This window comes from Pseudopodoces humilis, chromosome 6 (genome assembly GCF_049639895.1).
Source record: "Pseudopodoces humilis isolate 2021_Gansu_Grassland_sample_001 chromosome 6, ASM4963989v1, whole genome shotgun sequence".
NCBI classification, from domain to species: domain Eukaryota; kingdom Metazoa; phylum Chordata; class Aves; order Passeriformes; family Paridae; genus Pseudopodoces; species Pseudopodoces humilis.
In genome coordinates this window covers 12,597,829-12,620,407 of record NC_142205.1, presented here as the reverse complement: position 1 = coordinate 12,620,407, position 22,579 = coordinate 12,597,829, and the positions used below count along the sequence as shown (strand labels likewise).

Genomic DNA, 22,579 nt, shown 5'->3' with positions numbered 1-22,579 from the left:
TAGAGTAGAGTAGAATAGAATAGAATAGAATAGAATAGAATAGAATAGAATAGAATAGAATAGAATAGAATAGAATAGAATAGAATAGAATAGAATAGAATAGAATAGAATAGAATAGAATAGAACAGAACCCTACTGGTTTCCAAGGAAGGGACTTTTTTAAACCATCATCTTTGCTTTTAAAGTAGTCATAATCATAAAGATAAAAGATGTTATTTTAATATCTTCTTTGTTAACTCCAGGATAGTATTCAAACACAAAAATGTCACTGTAAACAGTCTGCAATTTACAAATATTAGCATATCAACAAGGTATGCTGTGAAATCAAGAACTGTAAGGTCACCCTCACCCCACAAGTCTCATCAGAAGCATTTTAATACAAAAGCTGTAATCATAAAATTACTGGCTTTAAATCACTGAAATCCCTGAGGGAAGTTTTATAATGCAAAGGAGTGTGATCATATTTGATTTTCTTTACTGCTGATGCTGCACGGAGATCTGAAAAAATCACTGTTATTCTAAGCCAGACAACATAGGCCTTAAATGAAAATGTAAAACAATATCTTAAAGTGATCATGATGATTGTAGGAAGAAGGGGGAATGAAAAGAGGGGGAAGAAAATAGCTCGATTAGACTGTTCTTTTTCCCTACTGTGTTTTCTGAATAGGTTATGGAGCAGTTACCTGCTAAAAATTAAATGTGTTTTTAAATTGAGAACTTAATTTGTTTATCTCAAGCAAAACCTGATTGTCTTTTCAGAGAAAAGATAAGCATGAAAAGTTTGGTTTGGTTTTGGTCTTGCAAGACTTAGAAACTGCTTGTAGCTTAGAAATCTCTGTCCCAGAAGAGTAAACATTTATTGTTCTGAGAATTCTCAGGCTTCAAAGAGCTTTACTGATATGCATGATGTTATGATAGAGAATTTCAGACTTATTTCTGGTTTACAAAAGCAATTGGAAAAACATATGAGTAATTGTTCTTGAAGAGTTGTTGCTAAATTTGAAGCAGATGCAATGGAATACAGATAGTTCTGAATATTTTTAAGAAAAAAGATACTGGAGTTATGCATCTGTTCAGAGTTTAACATGCATTCAGGGTTGCAAAGGACAAAGGGGAACCCAGGACCACATGAATAAACAGCCCATGTGTCCAAGGCTTGATATTACTCTCAAAGGTACTGGAAAATTTCCACTGGTTTCCTTGAGTCTTTGTTGGGCTCTGAGCTTCGAACCATTGGACACCATCATGTAAACAACTTCTGATTTAGTTGCACAAACACTGATGCCCCCAGGAAGATACAAAGACATCTTAGTTCAGAACAAATACGCTTGGTTCAGATACAAAGAACACATTACATTGCTTTTAGAACAGCAAACCCAACAATTCTTGTCAGACTATAATATTTTTTGGTCTGGTACTATAGTAAATGACTATGAAGGATAATGGCTGGCACTACTCAAATGCAAAATTTATAGAGGAATATAATGTTATCAATTAATAAAAAATAGTATCTCATCAATACTTTATCACTAAATGTTAATTTTTCACATCTCACATTAGCACAGCATGCCATTTGTCTTAACCTCCTAGGTATGCTGAGGTTTAAACATAAGCCAGAATTTTGCAAAAATCAAGGGCAGATTTATTGCAAAACTGTCAAAAAGGAGTCAAAACAACACACCAGTCTAGTTGGAGTGACTAATTAATGGATAGATACAGCTCATTGTTCTGTAAATTTTTAGAACTGTTTTGGTTCATGATGGGCCTTGTCATATGAAATCAAGAAAGTCATTGCAGAAAACTTGTTAGACATCTGGTCTATGTGAAGGAAGTAAAAAAAAGAAATAGAACAACTCTTGGAGGCACTTTTAAGTAGTTTTTAATGAATTTGTATTTTCTGCATGCAATGGAATACCAAATTCCTCCTGCTCATCCCTCATATCTGTATTCTATGGATGGGTTTCTTGTGTGTAAAGCCTGGAGACTTACTGGCAAGCTAGTTCCTGACGGTACTTGGAAGGTCACTTTGAAACACTTCCACGTGAACTGAAGCAGTTAGACTGACTGGATGTAAGCCCTTAGCTCAGGCAGAAGGTAACTCTTATCAGCTGAAACGTAAGTGCAGTCCTCCTTGTTCCTGCTAAAGAAAATGGATTAACACCAAGCACTGTGTTGGCCAGCTAACCCAAAAGAGAGCTGAAGGTCTGTGATTGCTGTCTTCTGGCTGAAGGAACACAAACTCAGTAACATGACATTATTTCTGCTTCTGACTGGGTGACTAAATCTTTGAATGGGTGAGTAATACACAAAAGAATAATAAAGAGTAAGTCATGCTTTCCAGAGTCTATTTTAGAAGAATAATCATGGGTCACAGTTTTGGCTTCCCTATCTTGCAAATGCTTTCACATGGAAATAATGGTAAACCAAATAATTTAAGTAAAGGACATCAGAAGATGATACAATTTGTCCATGTCTACTTATGGAAAAAATATCACCATGTCTGAATTTATCAGTTTTCTGGGTTTGTAGAGCTTGTAAGCTCCAAGTTCTCAGCCACACAGTGCAGGATCTTACCTACTTCATTTAAGTCTAATCAGCCTTTCCCAGAGAGGTTATAGCAGCATTATATTGGGTTCAAAGACAGATGATGAGAATAACTAAGGCAAGTAAAAATCATACACAAAGAGAGTGAAAGTTCTCTTTTGTAGTATTTGTTCTTGTGCTTTTCTAAATAGCTATATTGAAAAAGGGTGGTAAATATTACAGGAGAATGGTAAAGCCTTTCTGCCTCTATATATTGAAATACATATACCCTGGCTTCAAGCTTCTATTCTGTCTCCCTTTTCTCCTCATGTAACAGTGAAGAAGCCAAAAATGCAACTTCCATTTGATTTTTTTTTTTTTTGTGCAGGTTTCCCCTGCAGGAACTGCAAAGGGACTTGAATACAATATTAATATAGATGTTTGATTTTTTTACCTGTTTCCCTTTGGAGGAAGTGACAAACATAATTGTTTCTACTTCACCTCAAAAGTTGCTAAAATTTTTGCAAGGGAGTGATACAGCTATTTCTGCCTATAAATATCAACAGCAAGCCTAGAAAGCTCTTACTGTTTGCTACATGCCAGGTGATCCATGTTATTCCTTACCGGTGCTGGCAGTTTTCCCTAATGCACTTTTAGAGCGGAGTGATTTCCAGACACACACGTGTATGCATGTACATATTTACACGTATTTCCCCGTGTCCATCTCCACACACACACAGGTGCATATTTACACATCACACGTAAATACACGGCACGTATTTACACCCGTGTCCATCTCCACACACACAGGTGCATATTTACACATCACACGTAAATACACGGCACGTATTTACACCCGTGTCCATCTCCACACACACACAGGTGCATATTTACACATCACACGTAAATACACGGCACGTATTTACACCCGTGTCCATCTCCACACACACACAGGTGCATATTTACACATCACACGTAAATACACGGCACGTATTTACACCCGTGTCCATCTCCACACACACACACAGGTGCATATTTACACATCACACGTAAATACACGGCACGTATTTACACCCGTGTCCATCTCCACACACACACAGGTGCATATTTACACATCACACGTAAATACACGGCACGTATTTACACCCGTGTCCATCTCCACACACACAGGTGCATATTTACACATCACACGTAAATACACGGCACGTATTTACACCCGTGTCCATCTCCGCACCCCCGCGGGCCCCGCAGCCGCCCCGCTGCCGGGCTGCCCGGTGCGGCCGGCAGGTGGCGCTGCGGGTTCGGGCTGCCCGCGCCGCCCCGCCCGGGCTCCCGGGGCCGCCCCGCCCGGGGAGCGGCAGGGAACAGCTGCCTCGGCTTCTTTCTACCACTTTGTAAACTCAGACAACTCCGGTCAGCCGGCCGCGTCCCGCCGGGCTGCCGGCCATGGACGCCCCTTCCCAGCAGGGAGGGAAAACCAAAAACCATCTGCACCCAGGGCAGCGTGCATCCTCCCGCCTCTCCCGCGCCTCGGGAGCGATGGGCACCCGGTGCTGCCAGCCCGGCCGGGAGGCAGGAGCGGCTCTGCACGCACTCCCCATCAGACGCCGGGGCCGGGGGGCGGGCAGGGCAGGGCAGGGCAGGGCAGGGCGATGGCCCGGCCCCGCTGCCGGGGCGGGAGCGGGGACTCCGCGCTCCCCAGTGGAGGTCTGGGAGGAGGGAAAGCGGAGGAGGGAGGATCCGCGAGGATCCAGGTAGATCCAGCTTTTACCGCTTACCAAAAGCCACCAGCAGCAGGACCTCCGCCTCCTCCTTCCCTCCCCCCTCCATCCCTCCCTCCTCCCCTAACTCCCTCCCTCCCCTGCCCCTCCGAGATGAGAGAAGGGCCAAGTCGGTGCGCGACAGCCAGCAGCGGTCTCTGCCAGGGGCAGACGGATCGCTTTCATGTCGCAGGGTGACTGCTAGCCCTGCGGAGGCTCCCCCGGCCGGGCCGGGCGGGGCAGCGGCGGGCGGACAGCTGCCCCGTTGCCGGGGTGCCGCCGGCGCGCCCCGCGGGATGCTGGCGGCGGGGGATGCGGAGCCGGCCGCGGACTAACATGGGGGGCGGCCACTCCCACAGGGCGCCCGTCTTCGACGAGAACGAGGACGGTGAGTGCGGAGCTGTCCGCGGTACCGAACCGCGCCCCGCCCGGGGCCGCGGCACCTCCGGCCGGGCGGGTCCGGCCCCGCTCCGTGCGGGAGCCGCGGGCGCGGAGCCTCCCCCGGGCTGCCAGCTGCGGGTGCGCTGCCCGGGGAAGCGGCGGGAGAGCCCGCCTTTGTCCAGCCATCCTCACCGAAAGAGACAGCTTTTGGGTGGCTGCTTTTAGGCACAGGCTCAAGTCTAGCACATCGTCAGCTGGGGTTGAAGCACATGGCAGGTAACTTCAAACCTGCCTTTATGAATGGGCATAGTTTTTGAGATGGATGCCCACGTTTTTAAATTCTGTTTATAGTCGTCTCTTTGCCCACCTGCCCGTTTGAAATGGTGATGTCTTTCTTACTCTATACTTCTTCCATCAGCTTTACTCTCTGAAACTTTTTTTAGCATGTTCTATTACTCCAAGTTTCTACTCCCTACCTAGATAATATGTCATAAGAAAGTGTGTCTTTTAAAGTTTGTGGAAGGCAATGGAAAAGTTTGCCTAAAATGTGGTTTTTCTTTCCTCTTTATGCATTTCAATGTAAATTTCCAGTATAGACTGTATTTAATTGGAATTATGTGAATGCATTTCAATTAAAATAATTTTGGGTCTTGAAGCAGAGAGAACACAGCACTCTTAGAAAACAGATATTTGTATATTAGCCTAGAAATGGTTTTAATATTACTTATGGGATAGATATTGCTGCCTATCTGGACAATGGGTGCTTAATTTTGAGGAACTTCCCCAGAAGTTCCCGGTATATTTTATTAGGAAGTGATTGTGCCTTAATAGACTCACATTGTTTTGGCTGCCTGAGTTTCATAACAAGACCAAAACATGTATGTTCTGCCCTGTATGTTCAGGGCACATACATGTATTGTTTTGTTAGTAACAATAAGGGGGGGAAGTGTCTAAATGCATGTAAAATGCTTGAAAGGGTGACTACATCTTTACTTGCATTTAAGATGAGATTACCATTTCCTATTCCTTGGCAAAGCGTGATGAGGTGTGGTTTACAACATTCCACTGATTGTGTGGGGAGTGGGACAGATTGTTTACCATTTGTATATTGTGGAGCCATAGCTGCCATTTTCTTGTACCGATTAAAAACTTCAGAACTTTACCATAAGTCATGCTGTGTAAATATACAAGCAAGAAAGTCCCCTTGCCTCCCCCCAGGTAAAGTATCAACCATGCACAATTGTAAACCTTGTAAGTTGTAAACCTTGAGGTTACTCACTGAGAAATACTCCAGAGTGAAAACACGCTGTTAGTCTTGTCTAGACACCCTAAGGTAAAAAGATACCCATGTTCCTGCCTTTGAAGGCTTCTACTTGGGCTCTCTTGAGTTAGCAGTTTCCATGAATTATTACTACATTTATTTTTTTTTTCCCATGGTACAAAACTGTGGTCAGTTTTTGAACAAAATGAACAAAGTTCAATAATAAATTATTGCAGAAATGCCTTCCTGGCACCTAGTTCTCTTTCTCTCCAGAAAATATTTCTGCAACGCAGCCATTATTAACAGCTAATAAAAAAAACCACATGAAGTATTTATGGACTTCAATTAGGTCATTATTTATTCTTTGCATTGTTTTGTTTTGTTCTGAGGCAGTTTTCCCCATTATGAATGTTCCTAACGTAATATTTTATTCCTCTTAAGATATTTTGCTTGGAACAACTATCTAGTTCAGAAGGGTCCATTGCTTTTGAAACAATAACCAGTTTCCAATAGTACTTACAAAATATTATTCAGGATGGCATTTTCCCAAGTACCTAAACAGTATGGGGATATATCTGCTCCTTGAAAATGTATCTTACAGAATTAAATACAAAATGAAGCTGTTTTTACAACTCCTGCTTTTTGATGAGAAGGGCTGCTGATCCATTGAGTAGATCTAAAAACTATAAGCTGTATGTAGACTCCCCTCCATGCTCAGGATAATAGAAGAAATATTCTAGAGAACCAGAAGCCTGAGCTACATGCTGTTAGTCCCTAGTTATTACAGCCAGTTCAACACATCATTATCATACACTAATCTTTTTAAAGGCAGCAATGCATACAATTTTTACCAGCTACATTAGTTGTTGTTGTCTGTGTTCCATTGTTATTAGAAGGATCTTCCAGAACTTCACTCTTTGAATGGTTAGAAACATTTTTTCCTGACTAGGTTTCTTAACCTACTTAAAAGATTTGTGTTTAATTCAAGTTTTTGTCAGTTTCAAATGCTCTCCCCCTCCAGGATTATTCTGGGGCTTTGATAGACAACAAAATGTCCCCCTCACTCTTTGATTTGTAGAGAAACCTTTTCTATTTTTCTACTGCTTTCTCATTTCCTGTGCCCTGCATCTGTCTGCATTTGAACCTGTCTTGGTTTCACACAGATAACCCAAATTATACACAGAATTGTAGGTGAGTTTTCACCAGGAGCTTGTGTTGGAAAAATACCTCCTGTTCTCTACTGGAAATAAGTTCTAGTACAGCCTGTAACTACATATGCCCTTTTCATGGACATGCCATGTGAATAGTTGTGTTACCCTGTGGTCAGTGCCCTGCTCAGTAATTTTGACTGACAAGCTCCAATTCAGAAAATTTGGTGTTCCTATGTACATGGTCTTTTGAAGGACTGAATTTTGGTGTATTTCTATTATTCATAGTCTCAAAGATGATCACTCACTTCTTTCCTTGCAGCACTCTGATTCTTCTTTATAGAATGTTTTAAATTATGACCACTCTGATCAGCTCCATGTCAGTTATCAAGACCACTGAACACTTTGTGTAAGTATTCAGCTAGATCACATCCAGTCTTAATCTTCTTTGCTGTTAACCCCTGCCAGCCTCACATTTCCCAATTCTAAATAATACTTTTTCCTGTGTTACTGCTATGGTTTAACCCCAAGCAGCAACTTACTCAGCCCCCCACAGCCACTTGCTCACTCGCCCCAGGTGGGATGAGGGAGAGAATCCGAAGAATAAAAGTGACAAAACTCATGAGTTGAGATAAAGATAGTTTAATAGGGAAAGCAAAAGCTATGCACACAAACAGTGTAAAACAGGGAATTTATTCACTGTTTCCCAAGGGCAGGAGGTGTTCAGCCATAGCCAGGTGAGCAGGGCCCATTATGTGTGATGGTGACTTGGGAAGACAAATGCCATCACACTGAATGTTTCCCCCTTCCTTCTTCTTCACCCAGCTTTATATACTGAGCACAAAGCCATGTGGTGTGGGATATGGTGTGGAATGTCCCTGGCTCAGCTGGGGTCAGCTGTCCTGGCTGTGTCCCCTCGCAGCTCCGTGTGCAGCCCTGGTCTCCTCACCGGTGGGGTGGGATGATGGACAGAAAAGGCCTTGGCTCTCTGGAAGTGCTGCTCAGCAATGGCTAAAATATCCCTGAGCTACCAGCACTGTTTCCAGCACAAACCCCAAACACAGCCCCACAGCAGCTGCTGTGAAGAAAATGAGCTCTAGTCCAGCCAAAACCAGCACAGATGCCCACCTTGCCTTTTTTCAGTTTATCCTCACTTTATTCAGCTTTGCTTATACTTTCTTACATCTCATTCCACTGGAACTGAGAAAAATTAAATTTAAGCCAAGTCTATTATCTAGAAAATAAGTTTGTCATCAAGGAGAAATGTCTGGTTACTCATGTGCAAAAAACTTCTGGTAAAACTGTGCTGTATTTATCTCATTTTTTCTTCTTAGCCTAGGTTAAGGCACAAAAACAGCTAGGAATAATCCAGGGAACAAAGCCCTTTGCTTGTCTAGAACTTATACTCTGGCTAGATATAGAAAAATGTGTTTAATTTCTTGATTTTTACTGCTGCATAGGTTGGATAAAGAGCTAGGTCTGGTGTTGTGCAGCATCACTACCTCTTACCAAAGCTAGACCCTTATATGGTCTGGAACTATAACCTTTTTTTCAGGCATTTAAAAAACATTTTAAGCAAGGTACTACTCAAATTGAGGAGTCAATTCAGGTAAAAGGAAAACAGATTTATTTTGGTTAATACTACTGAAGCAAAGGAACCTGACTCTCTTCGCCTTAAATATTTTCTATTCTCATAACTACCCTCTCCTGAATAAGTATATCCAGTACTCCCATCAGGAGAGCAAGGAAGTAAATTTTTCCTCATGTACAACTCTTGAGAAACAGCAATATGTTCACAAAAATGGCAACAGAAATGTAAGGCTAATATTCACCATTGGTAAATGTTTCTTGAAAATTCTCAGTAAATATCACAAGTAATGAATGTATTAGCAATAACCTAGTGACTGTAAAGAGTGCCTTTAATGCTGGATTTGCTTGACTGTGTTCAGTTAAAATTTCAGTCATAATCAAAATGTGAAAATGAAATAGCTGAAAAAAGTAATTTAGAAAAGAGCTAACTCAGGAGAGATATTGCTACTATCAAACAGGAATAATGCATTTGCCTACATTGTGGTGGAAAATACAGAGGAAAGGATAAGAAACAAAGTGTTAGAAAGTTAGAAGGTGGTTCTGCCAAGTGATATGGCAGTTATATTTGATTATTTGGGGCTTAAAAAATCAGCTTTGCTACAGTTACCTTTAGAAATAAGCATACTGAACTTTTAAAGAGCTTGGGTTGGTTTATGTCGTATATGACTTTAAATGTAAAGTAAATATGTATTTCCAGAGAACTTTCCACTGAACATCCTGAAGCTCCAGCACCCCTCTGTGGAGGTCATTGTGTCTCAGTAGTGTAGTCCTGCATGTGGGAAACGAGGCATGGCAACACACCTTGACTCATTCTGCATGGGCAGAACCTGATTCACTCTAGTGCTTGTGTCTCCACTTCAAAGAAGTGCTGGAGTCCCCTTTCCTTGCCTGAGCCATAAGGCTTTGTTCTGCTGCAGTGTCATAACTACAGAGCTCAATGGAAATCTTTTGTACTGCAGAATATAGCATCTGTCCTCTGGAGTTAAACTTCCAATTTGAAGTTGTAATTTAAAATTGATTTATACCTCTCCTCTTTAGAAAAGCCTTCAGCTTAAATGAAGGATTTAAAATTGTTGGCGAGTGTCAGAAAACATCATTATTAAATGGCCAGCTGCTGAAAAGACTTGTGCTAAAAGCCTAAAACCCTGATAAAGAGCCTAAGAAAAATGCCTGCAATTAGTATGGATTCAGCTAGCTAAATTCTGAGCTTAATGGCTGAGCTTATGTGGAAGTGCAGTGAAAGCTGAAGAACTATAAGGTGACATAGGAAAAAATTACAAGAGTTTTGCTTGGAACCAATTTAAAGCAATGGTTAAATGTCAAAATGAGTCAGATTGAGAACAGAGTATGCAGTGTCCAGTTATTGTCAGTGATATGATGGTGCTCATCATCCTGCTGTCACACAGCTACAATGGACATTGTCTGGTGCAGCCACAGAGCTGCTGCACACAACTTGGGTCATGAGGATAATAACACACTCTTTTCAAAGTACTTGTGTCATAAAATACAGCCCTAAAGAACAGTTAAATAAAGGCTTGGAACCTAAATACCTTCTGTTACAGAGAGTTGCAAACATCATGTGGGATCAATATTTCTGCTTGATTTTTAGTCTGTTCATGGAAGTTCTATGGTGTGTTACATCACATTTTAAAATTTTCCTTGCAAAGATGAATATTTCAGTTCCCTTTAGAACTGAATTGGATAAGAATACCAAAATGTGATTTAAAAACTGCTCAGAGGCAGTTCTGTTGAAAACCACAGCTGTCAAAGGCATTATTTTATGCTGAATACCAGTGTTTTAGATAAATTGAATCCAGACCACTGGATTTTTTTTATACTTTGTTTTATGACCATGTTGAATTTCATACAATTTTACTTTCTGTTTATTGAACTTTAGACAGGAAGTTATCATTATGTGTAGTGCAAAACACTTCAGAAACCCTAATACCAGTGTCTGTACAATCACAGAACTAAATAGATCAGTGTTGAGCTTACAGTTACAGCATGGTATGAGACAGTGGGAGAATATAGACAGAAAGGAGAGCACAAAAGAACAATATGACAACTTCAGGTAGCCACAGAGGTACCAAATACCAAACTGTTGTTGACAGTTTACATGGTCTGTGTCCAAGGGGGTCCAGAAGGAATATCCTGACATTGCAATCCCCACCAGCCCTCATCTTCCTGACTCAGGCTTTGGTACAATAAATAATGTGAACCTCTTCAGACACTAAATCATAACTGTAGGACAAGTTTAATACTGTATCAGTTTTCCCTTTTTTACAGGGAAATCTAAAAAAGATCAATCTGGTACTTCCATCTTAGCTTCTTGCTATCTTAAATGAGATGCATCTCTGTTCTGCCATTTGAATATCCTAAAAATGTTGTGCAATGTCAGATTTACCCCACACTTTCAGAACAAAGATCCTTTCCAGGGACAGATAAAGTATTTGTCAGTTGTACTTAACTTTACATTGTTCATAGATCCTCAGGGAACAGTCTCACCAGAACTATGTACAAAGTTTTCTGAATGTGGGCATAAAACCGAAGAAGGCAGGGTTTTGTTGGCCAAGCACAAGAGTAACTCTTTTCTAGGTTTCTAATTAAAAAAGCAAGCTTGAGAAGACAGAAACCTTCCTGGACCTTCCTGGTGGGAAGGAACACCTGTGACTAAGCACTGAAGGGTGGAATAGAGGAAAGAATGTCAAGTTATTTTGGAGATTTCACAACATTTTGACTTAGCCAAAGTGAGCTAATGCTGAGATGATGGGAAAGGTGTGGAAGAGAAAAGGTTGCTACTGAGATAAATCAATATAAAGTAAAAATTCTTAGACAATATTCAATTAAAAGGCAAACTTCTAGCTCCTGGTAGAGGAGCTCCTCAGCAACTTATTTGGGTAAAATATTTGAGGGGAAGTAGCAAAAGTTACAGGACACCCACCAAACTCAACAGGAAAAGCCTGGGCTTTTTGGAGGGGGAAGAGCAGCAGTAGTAAGCAGTGTGCACATCAGAGGGTGTGATCTCTCTTGAGCACAGTTCTACTTAGTTTCATGAACTAGTTAAATTGACCACCTTGGATGACATTATTTACTGCCTAATGTAGGCCTGTGTTGAACTGTTGCCTAATTTGTTGTGCTTTTGAACACCGTGTATGTGTATGCACATGTAAACCTACCTGCAACAGGAAAAAGTAAAAGATTATTACTATGCAAACATGAAAAACTGAAGAGATCAATAAAAGTTGTTTTCTTAACTAAATCATGCTCTGAGTTTCCTTGGACTCAATCAAAATCAGGCATGAATAACAAACACAGGGTCTTTGAAAAAAAGAGCAGGCAAATGTCTTGGGTTTTTTCCCTTATGGTTAAAGAAGAAAAAAGTTGGTTTACTTTGTAGGGTTCAGTCTCTAATACATTAAATGTTTTGAAGAATAACACTGTCTTTTATTTGGCTGCACTATTTTCTTTATCAGAAATATACATTCAAATCACACTGTATCTGCAGATGAGCACTGGTGGGGCCCAAGATGCCTCCACCTTCTCAGTACAAGAGAATGGTGAGCATAAATATGTTCATAAGGACCTAGAACTAATTCTCTCAATACAGTATTTGATGGAACATCGTTTAATTTAATTTTAAATTAAAAAATATACCTCAGAAATTAACATTATACTGCTTAAATTTTATATTGCATGTATACAGTACAGTTTAATAATTAGGCCAATATATACTATTTTTATACTACACTATTGTACTGTACCTTTATAAAACACACATTTCTGGAGGAAAGAAAGAAGGCATCTGTTCACTGGTGAGTACTACCAGGTTTTCCCTTACAGATTCCTGACTTACCAAAATCTGACAAATAGAACGAAAGCACCACGTGTGATGTGTATTCAGCTTGTCCTCAGGAAAACCTTAATGTTATACATTGGTCTGTTCCCTTAGGCAGTCAGCATTCACCTCAAATATCCATCAACAAGGGTATGAGTAGGGTTGTACTTTCGTATCACAGAAATGAGGACTTCCTTCCTTTTTTTCCCAAATAAGTTATTTTCCATTCCAATAATTAGAAGACTTATTTACATGCAGCTGTCTCTCACATGCTCAGTTGACCTCATCTTGAACTCCTTAATTTCAACTTTGACTCTCATCCACATGTATATTTTAATAAGTAAATTAAACAGTCTCAATGGAAAGGCTAGGATTTTTGAGGTCACTGGTCAGTTCTGATTTTAATCACTGGAAATTCAAACTCTGCAAAAAGGTGTTTATAAAAGTGTTCTTAGTTCACCACCTCTCCTCTAAAGACTATCAGCTTTCTGTATTTTCCAGCCTGGCAAGGAAAGCTTACTGGAGATTGGGCCTTTATGGACATGGTTTAATGGTGGACAGTGTTAGCTTATGGTTGGGCTCAAAGACATTAAAGGCCTTTTCCAACATAAAAAATTGTATGATTCTTTGGTTTCAACTTATTTACTGGTTGTCAGTCCATCAAGGTTCTTCTTCCAGTTTTGCATATGATTTATTTCTGCTGCAACTAATGGAAGATTCTCTATAATCAGTTCTTCTCCTACACCCCTTTTCTATGATTGCTGTCACAGGTCTTGACACAAATGTATCAAACACTGTAATGCTTTTGTTCTTAGAAATGTTGCATTGTATTTTCTGATATGGGTATTAAATACAATGTAGATACCTAAGTTTCATTCATCCCACAATTAAGACAAAGGTATTTTCCTTTTAAATTGAAGGATGCATCTTAGAAAGCATTACTAGGGTTAGTGGCAGCTTATTTATGCAGGTTTTTGAGGCTGTAATGATAAGTGAACATGGTTGATGAATCTGAAATTTATTTCCCAAAGTTTATATTCCCATAAATCTTTTCTTTATAATATCACAACAAAGTATGAAATTTTCTGTTTTATACTTCATGAAACTATTTCTATTTTGGTCTATTTTGAAAAAAGCTGGTTTAGATATATTCATGAAATCTACCCTACAGTGTCTTTATCTTACTCAAAATATGAAATAAATCAGTGCTTTTAACTTCTATCTGGTAATATTTTATTAATTTTGTGTTTATTACCACTTTCATTCTCATTTTCTTTCTTTTTTTCTTTTTCTTTAAGAAATATAAATTCTAGTTTGTTGAAATTTAGAAACATTTAGAAAAGTTCTACACCAGATATACTTTTTATGCCCTGTCATCTTTTGCTTGGTATGATACTGAGTAAAAGAGAGCACTGACTTCATCATTCTATTGTTAACACTGTTCTGTGTAAAGACTGTTGTATTTAGGAAGATAAATATACTACAAGGCAATCTGCTGCAGTGGACAAAAAAACACTTTCCTTGTTTTTCCTATTTTTGCAGTGATAAGGGAACACCTTATGTTCCTTATTTAAAATATAAAAATGCAAACTGAGTTAATCCTTCCACTAATTATTATTTCCTTTTGAGATTGTTCCACCTCCCTTGCTAAGCAATGAGAACTGTTCTTAGCTACCTTGTTAAAGCAAAGATGCAATATAATCACAAAATCACTGTCAGCCTCCTGAGTGTCCTTCACACCTTTCTGAAACTATGTTCCACTTGCCCCTGGATTGCTTCCACATTATGTTATGAAGATTGATTTTGTGCCTTTTGGGGTAAGGTTCGGATAAATCTTTGTCCAAGCTGTAAAGCCTGCAAATGCTTTTGGGGCAATACCTCTTCTTAAGCACTGTGAACTGCTACACAGAGCTTCAAATCAAACAAGAGATCATCAAAAGATCATTTTGAGAACTAGGAAAAATCATTCTCTTAAGCCCAGATCATAGTTGACTCGTTTGGCATGTGAAAATTACAGAAATACAATCTTATGTGTGGGGAATTGCTGTAAAACCAAGTTAGCTTTTATTGAGATTGGTTTGGACATAACATGAGGAACAGATTAGCCTGAAGTTTTATGCAGATTCATGAGATTCTTTTCTATTCAACTTTGGCATGTGATTTTTCAGTAATTGCATGCCAATTATGCCCTTATTGCCACATCTTTTCCTGCCCAGTGATGTCTTTGAGATGTCTTGCTCAAGTTTTTAAGTTAAGTTCTTAAACTAGAGGGTTTTTTATGGTGCAAATAATAATAGCAGATGAAAAGTAATGTAGAAACAGAAATACATTTTTAGTGTGAAATTCTCCATAAAAATCTCAGTATTGAGATACTTTCTGGAAGAATTTATTGATCTTTATTGAACAAAATTGTTAGCACTAAGTGCTGTGTGATTTTTCTGGAGTCATAGAGTAGTTAACACTTGCTGTTGATCCAAATGTTCGGCAATAATTTTTCTTTTGGATTTAGTGAGCTCTCTGTTGAAGGAGAAGAGAACAGCTAGAATAAAGCTGCCTGGGCAGCTTCAAAATAGCAAAAAAATTTATTTGCTATCACCCAGTCTATCTTGCCCTTTTTTTCCTTTTTTTAATTATAGTTTGGGAAGAGGACTGGGCATCAGGTTCACAGGTGTCTGTGGCTGTGGGAGGCAGGACATCCAAGTGGAGCCTCTCTGGTGGCTAGGCAAATTCCAGCTGTTGCTAGGATAACATCTGTTCTCTGAATGGCTTTCACAAGGCTCTCCTGAGAGTGAGGAGAGGTTATGCCTGCTGTTTAGAAAAGATGAAGTGATAAGTGGCAGTGGAGAGATACCATGTTTTCTGTGGTTTCAAGCACCTATGCTGAGTGCTGCCTTGACTTCAGGTGGTTGATGCTCCTAAGCCAGGAGCCATCAGTGTCTCAGCAGTGACCAATGGAACACAGTCATGGATTTTAAAATGACTTTTGCTTCACAGAAGCCTTCACAGAAGGTGGCCATTGCACTGCTGTCACTACCCATTACAGAGAAAAGATTGTGGCATTCAGGTTTCTTATTTGTGAGATGCAGAGAATTTTAAATGTTTCCCTGGGCATACAAATACTTGAGAGTAACTACAGGTTGTTCTCAGCCCTCTAACCTTCCTCTGCTCTGTTCATATACATCTTGTGATCCACAGACCTATGTGGATCAATGACATCCTGAATTTTTGAATGACAGAATGTCCTGGATGTTGTTAAGATCTTCCTGAAGCACTACATTCCAATTTGGAAAAGAAGAATACACCCCAGCAGATCACCCAAGAGATTGCTGGCTACTGTTGTATGCAATGTGTTTCTTCTAGCCTTTAGTGACATGATTTCCAGTCCTTTCCACAACCTGTAAAAAAAAAAAACACACGCAAAAAACCCCCAAAAACCAAAAACCACCCCCACAATAATTTTTTGCTACATTTAAAGGTTTCCATTCTGTACTGTGAAGAAGCCATGGTTGTTTAATATAATTTTCATAGACAGCAGGAAGAAGCTCTGATTTACTGATTTGCCATTTAATTCTAGCTAAGAAAATATAATATAAATACAAATATATTTTTAGAGACTATCTCCCTCTTTTTCTGTATATATACACAGATTTTTTTAATATACTTTACTCTCATCAAAACAAACCCAGGGTACGCAATAGGGAACTCTAGAACTGAGTCACCAATATTCATCATTTTCATCTAACATCTATAATTAAACTTATTTGAGGTCCTATTTCTGTGATTACACAGAACTGGTATAAGTGCATTTAGTGCCACTGAATGTTTCAGGTACTAACAAGCCTTCTGCTGCACTGAGCAATTGTATCCTCTGCAGCCCACTATTTGTTTGTACTTTGCACCTAATAACTGCTGTGGTTAAAATTAGAACTTATGTTCTTTAATTAATATCTCTCAGCTCCACATCCTGCTCACCAAGTGAATATTTTTATTTTTTCCTGTTGTGTGATGATATGAGGTAAATCTAAGTTGTAGCTTAGAGTCTACTGACCTTCTGCTGCTAATGCCAACACCCAGCCGTGATTTGGGAATTGTGGCTGCTCTGAAATCCTCCTCCTGTCCTCAGTCACCTCTATACCAGCTGACCTGAGGTGGATTTGGTCTGTTTCATCAGTGTATCTATGTTTGCTTTGCTTGAAGTCTTTAATATTTCACTTCAGCTGTGGTTTTAATCTCAGATGGCAACTAAATACCACACACCTGCTTGCTCACTGCCCACCTTCCCAGCTGGATAGAGAGGAGAATCAGAATAAGATAAAACATGTGGGTTGAGATAAGAATATAAGTGAATAAAAGTAAATTATAATAATAATAAACTTCACTACAACAGATACAAAGAAGAAAATGAACTCTATTCCAGCTGAAACAAAGACAACTCCTAGTCCTACCAGTGGATAGATAAGATAAAGTCCCTGCTTTCTTTATTCATATTTACTGTTTTCTGCAATGAATGGTCATATCAGCTTTAGTGTAATTGCTTGTGGAGTGTAAATAAGTATACAAAGATTTCCCAGAGGTAGAAAGCACAATGACGAGAGAATAAATCATCAGGTCTGAGTGAAAAAACTTCTACAGTTAGGTGGTCATTTTATGTACAGCAGTCAGCCCATTTTATTCAGTCTCCATAGCAAAACTACCCATTCCATCATGAAATATTTATCTGTAAACACTGAGATGAAGAAATATGCATTACACTGAAGATACAGAATTTTTTTTGAAATTAAATATAGCTGTTATAATCAGTTTTTTTCCCCTGCCCATTCTATACCACCCTGAGGAGAAATAGCCACAAAAATTGATGTATACAAAGATGTTAATGATAATTAATAGCTCAGGATATCACTTCATCGGAAGCTGGAAAAAAAAATGATCATGTTTGATCAACAATAGTTTAGTCTGGAGCATTTAAGTAAAAAAAAAAACACATTTGTGAGACCTGTTTTTGTCCAAAGGGGCAGAAAAAGTGGAGTGATTCTTATGCAAGTAGATGATTCACACAGTGAAATATTATGAATCCTAGCTAGAATCAAAAAGAAGCCTCTTCCTGGCTCCAGATAACTCTAAAAATCAGAACTGCCAAGATGAGTTCAGGTCAGTGCTTTTACAACTTCAGAGGCTGGGATTTGAGGTTCCATCTCTAAAATGGATTTTATTATTTTTCTAAGTATAACTTAGTTTAAAACATTTACAAGACCTATGAATAAAATGCAACTTGAGTGTTGAAGTACAGAGTGAAAGTAATTTAACTGCAGAGGATGGATAACTATGGGTAGGCTAACAGATAGAATTAATGGAGGAGGTCAGCCCTCTTAAAAGTATGTTGTGTCTTTTATTTAAATAGTCAATAGAAATCTGGCCAGTTTAAGAGGTATCTAGTGTCTGTTGGACTCTGAGGTGCTACTTTGTGGCCAGACAGTAATGGAATACTTGAAATTTTCTTTAATTCTCCTGTACTGGAGATCTGACCCTTAGATGTACTCACTAGATGTACTGTTAATTTAATTAAATACTGCCTTTTCCCATGATGAGAAGCAGCTTTTCCTGCTTACAATCCCCATTCTACCCACAGCTACTGCTGTGCAACCCCACTGCCTGCAGCAGGATCCCACATCCACAGCCCAGGCTACACTGGCCACTGCAGCTGGAGCAGGCAGGGACACTTGAGGCATACTTCCTCTGCTAGTTAGCACTGGTATCGTTTGTTTGAAGCCCATGGTGATGGTTTGGTTTAAAATCACTAAATGGGAGGCAATCCCAATTGAAATGGGAATAATTTTGATCTTTAGTATCCTTACTCACCCCAAGTATTTAATTTGTAGTTGTGGTTAAAAATAGAAGAGATAATTCTTTAAGATTCAGTTCTGGAGAGAGACTCCTCATGTCTTGGGTTCTGAATTTAGAAGAGAACAACTCATACTGTCTCTAGGTGTTTGAGTAAAATCCTCTTCACATGGGTCCCCAACCTTCCACTGACATAGCACCAAGACTCTTTTTGTGAAACCCTGATCTGCAACAGCAGTGTTTTCGGAGCCCTGAGGCTCTGAGGAGCCGAGAGCAAAGAGGTTTATTAGCTTTCTCTGGCTTGGAATTACTCTATTTGGAATTACAGAGACCTTTACATGGATAAGATTGATGGATGTCTCACTGAGGATTTTGTTGTTAACTTAATTTAAAGAATTTTCCTTCACCTGGGGATCACTCTGATAAATTTTATTGCAGGAGAAAACAGTTTGGTACACTGATATTTGACATTTTATTCCCATAGCAACTTCCCTCAGAGAACCTTCCAGTTCAGTTATTAATGAGGTTATTTTCATAGAAACTCTGAGGGAGGTGAATATTCCCACTTTCCAGCTGAAAAAGATGCTTCATAGTCTATTATGTGTATCCTGATCTCACAGGGAAGTCTATGACAGTAAAGTGAAATGTAGATTTTCTATATTGTAGCAATACATTTTCTGAAGGAGTATCTTTTCTGCTGCTTATACCTGTCAACCTGTTTCTCTTTGCAATGATTTCAGAGATCGTTTCTGTCAGTTCATCCATAATAGAACAACATGGTCAATCAGAATCTCTCTTTTCTCAAGAAAAGAGTGCTATGCTTTATCACTTAACAAAAGTCTTACATTTTACATTGGAGCAGGTCCTGAAACTTTTCTCCCTAGTTTTGATGTCAATGTCTTTTGAAAGAACTATGAAAAGCATGGAGACTGACAGAGGCTTCCCTGCCATTCACTGGCTGTGATAAGGGCCAGTACATCAATTCAATTGCTCCTTGATGACTTCTGATGTTTCCAGTGGTGCTACTGAGTTAACAGCTGTTAACCAAATCTCCATCCTGTCACAAAACAGAACTGTCTTCATGGCAACAAAAAGGGATCTTTGATTAATACTTTCACTGATCTTAAAAATAATTCACTGACTTGTGGATTTATAATAGTAAAATTTTGTAAATTGCTGGTTATAATAGGATACATGGATGAGAAGTTCCAATTACTTTCCACTAAGCCAAAAGAGTCAGTGAAAAGAAACCTTTCTGCTGGAAAATAGGTTACCTGAATGCTGTATGCTACAGAAAATAGAAACAGCCAAACAGCTCTGTTATGATAAACTAACCTCTGGTTATAGTGAAGATTTGGCACTGCCTGAGTAAATCCTGGTCATTTCTGTGTGACAGTGAGGTCAGGGATTTGGACTTAAAGGAGTTTCATTGTTAGCCAATGCATCAAACCTAATAATAACCTAATAATTCCAGTTATTCATGTCACTTAGATCCAGTGCCAGTCTAAACAGAGAGAGAATCATGTTCTTACATAGAATCATAGAATGGTGTGGCCAGCTTCACATAACCTGAATCCTGTGCACAAGAAGTGAACACACCTTCCACTCTGTGTGTTATTTTAAACTTCTAACAAATCTTTTCTGACTTCAGGACTGTGATAACCAGGCTCTGCTCATTTCCAGACACCAGTATCTGTTATTTAACAAAGGTGAGGTTTGTTACAATATTTCTGTCCATCCAGAAGAACATCTGAGCTCTGATGACATTTTTCATAGCACTGAGTTGTGCATCAATATGGAAAATTCCTGATCAGCTGCTACAGGCTTTTCACAACAATCTACTGTTATTTGCTCCTTGTTGAAAAAGAGTGGTAGATTTGGGATTCCAAATTACTTTTGCTTTTCTGTTAAATCTAATAGTAAAAGCAAATGTATTTGAAGTCCAATTGTTTTGGGTTTTTTTAGCTCAACTGATGGATGTTTAACCAGACATCATAACAGAAGATAATGAGGTGTTGAAAAGGTCTGCTTTAAAATTATGCTGCTGAAGGATTACACTAAACTGACCCACACAATCAAGACCATCTGGGCTGACAGCTGATCATAAACATTCAAATTCTCATTCTCAGTCCATGGTATCACATTGTCAGACTGACCAGATCAGTGACCCTCCACTTCCATGGGCATGGAAGTAGTATTAAAAGAGTGTTATTTGTGGTTGCCCTGCAAAGGGTCAGCTCTGCACAGATCTTTCTTCTTAGTCACCATCTGAGCCTTTCCCATTTTGTACATTCACTATGTGCTAGTTCTCTCCCTTTCTGAACTTGCCTTTCAATTGATGATATCCTGGGACAGAAATTATTATAAATAATTGATTTTTGCAGTGTTATCCCCCATTCATGCTTGCCACTGTCAGATTTTGTCTCTTTTAAGCTGTCTCAGCTGCTGCTGTGTTAAATCTTAGATATTTGTCAGGGGAACTTCACCTTGGTAGTTGCCTGTACCATCAGTCATCATCAGGATTTCTTGCTGATGATCTTGCATTATCCCAAAAAAAAGACAACTAAAACTAATCTATGATATGCTAATTTTTTCTGTCTGTGCTATTTTTTTTGCAGCTCACATCATCAGTGGTGACGTTAAATAGACAGTCATTCTTTCCTGTTTTGTACTGCACTGCCAATGAGGACATGCTATGAATTTGGGCTTGATCCCTACCAGATTGTCCAGATGACTTTTTGCAATGATAACATATATTTCATGTTCCTTATATCTTCTGCCAAGCTCTGACAGCAATATTTGACCTTCTTTTTGTTGTTTATGAATAAGAAACAATTTAAAATTAATTAACTTTAATGAGTAATTTTGCCTTCAAATAATAGGAATTGAACTTTATATTAGCTCAAATTTTTCTGATATAGGATGTTTACTACTTTTCTTACTTATTTGCAGAAAGTTAATCAGTTACCTTCCTGGAATTACCATCAAAGTCAAAAGACATGCTTAGGAGATAGTTTTAAATTTGTCTTTACATTTACTGCCTGTGCTCACAAGTGAGGGAAAATGAAATATTGGTATCAGTATATATTAGCATGGCAGGGATCAGAGTTTGCTCTCTACTTTGATATAAAGCAATTCCTTGCTTTATAAAAACACACAAATTCTCTACTAATAAGCACTATAACTTCTCTGTGAAGGTGACCTTCTCATTTCACTGCCCTTGCAACTAGATTAATAACCAAGGCAGCATTGTAGGTGCATCATAAGGTGTCCCAATCAGTATAATCCAGTCTGAACACCCATAGTGCCATCAAAAGGGATGCTTGTGCCCTCCTCTGTTCTTGTTGTCTGCAACATGCCAGACATGGTGTGTCTGTAATTGCCTCATTTTCTTGTCAATTTTTTGTAAAGAACAAGTCTTTTCCTGGATTATCATGGGCTCTCATCACAGCATCACATGAAAAGGTTCATAAAGGGCTAAAATACAGTTGGTGAAGTGGTCTTTGAGGGATATTTGGTATGGTGTAAGGCTTAAAGCATATGCTTCTGATGTTGGGAAGTATAAATATTGTCTTCTTCCTCTCATTATTAGGTTGTATGAAAATAGAAATCTTTTCTGTGAAAAGCCAAAAGCAAATAAATTGAAATGGAGAATTTATTGAAATTTTCTCATTTCAGAAAAACATATCAGAAATGCGGTCACTCTAAATGGGCACAGACAGCAATAATAGTGAAGCAGAAACCATCACAAATCAATACTCAGAAATTTTTCATTTCAGCTGAGATCAGTGAAGACCTTTTGATTTTGTAGTTTTCTTCCTTCTCTAATAACAAAGATGAAAAATGGAAAGAGGGCACAAAGCAAAATAATGAGAAAGACTCCAAAACTGGGTAACTTTCTGTTTGCTTTCATTTGAGCTGAAATCACATCCTCATAAGAACAGAACTTCATATTGCTTTGTATCCTTCAGGCTGAGATAATTTATTTAAAAGAACATTTTTTTTCTCTCACCCTCTCCTGCATTTGCTCATACAAACCATCACAGGCAAAAATTGGCTTTCTAGTTTCTCTTTTTTTGCCCCCCAGCCGCCTGAGAGTACTGCTGTATGCCTCTGAAACAGAATAACCTGTCTGAAGATGGAGGCAGCACACTAAAATCTCCAATTAGGAATTGTTATAGTAAAATTTTGGACTAGTTTTAAGGAGGCATAAAGATAAGAAAATCAACTTTATTTTATAATC

At 39.0% G+C, this 22,579-nt stretch overlaps 1 protein-coding gene across 1 annotated transcript in view; it reads left to right on the top strand.

Moving 5' to 3' along the window:
• The first annotated feature begins 4,595 nt into the window (after positions 1-4,595).
• The window catches only part of STK32B (serine/threonine kinase 32B), a 153,243-nt gene continuing 135,259 nt past the window's right edge, over positions 4,596-22,579 (top strand). The window contains exon 1 of the mRNA XM_005517847.2: positions 4,596-4,671. Coding sequence (XP_005517904.1) covers positions 4,596-4,671 — 76 coding nt within the window. The remainder of the gene's footprint in view (positions 4,672-22,579) is intronic.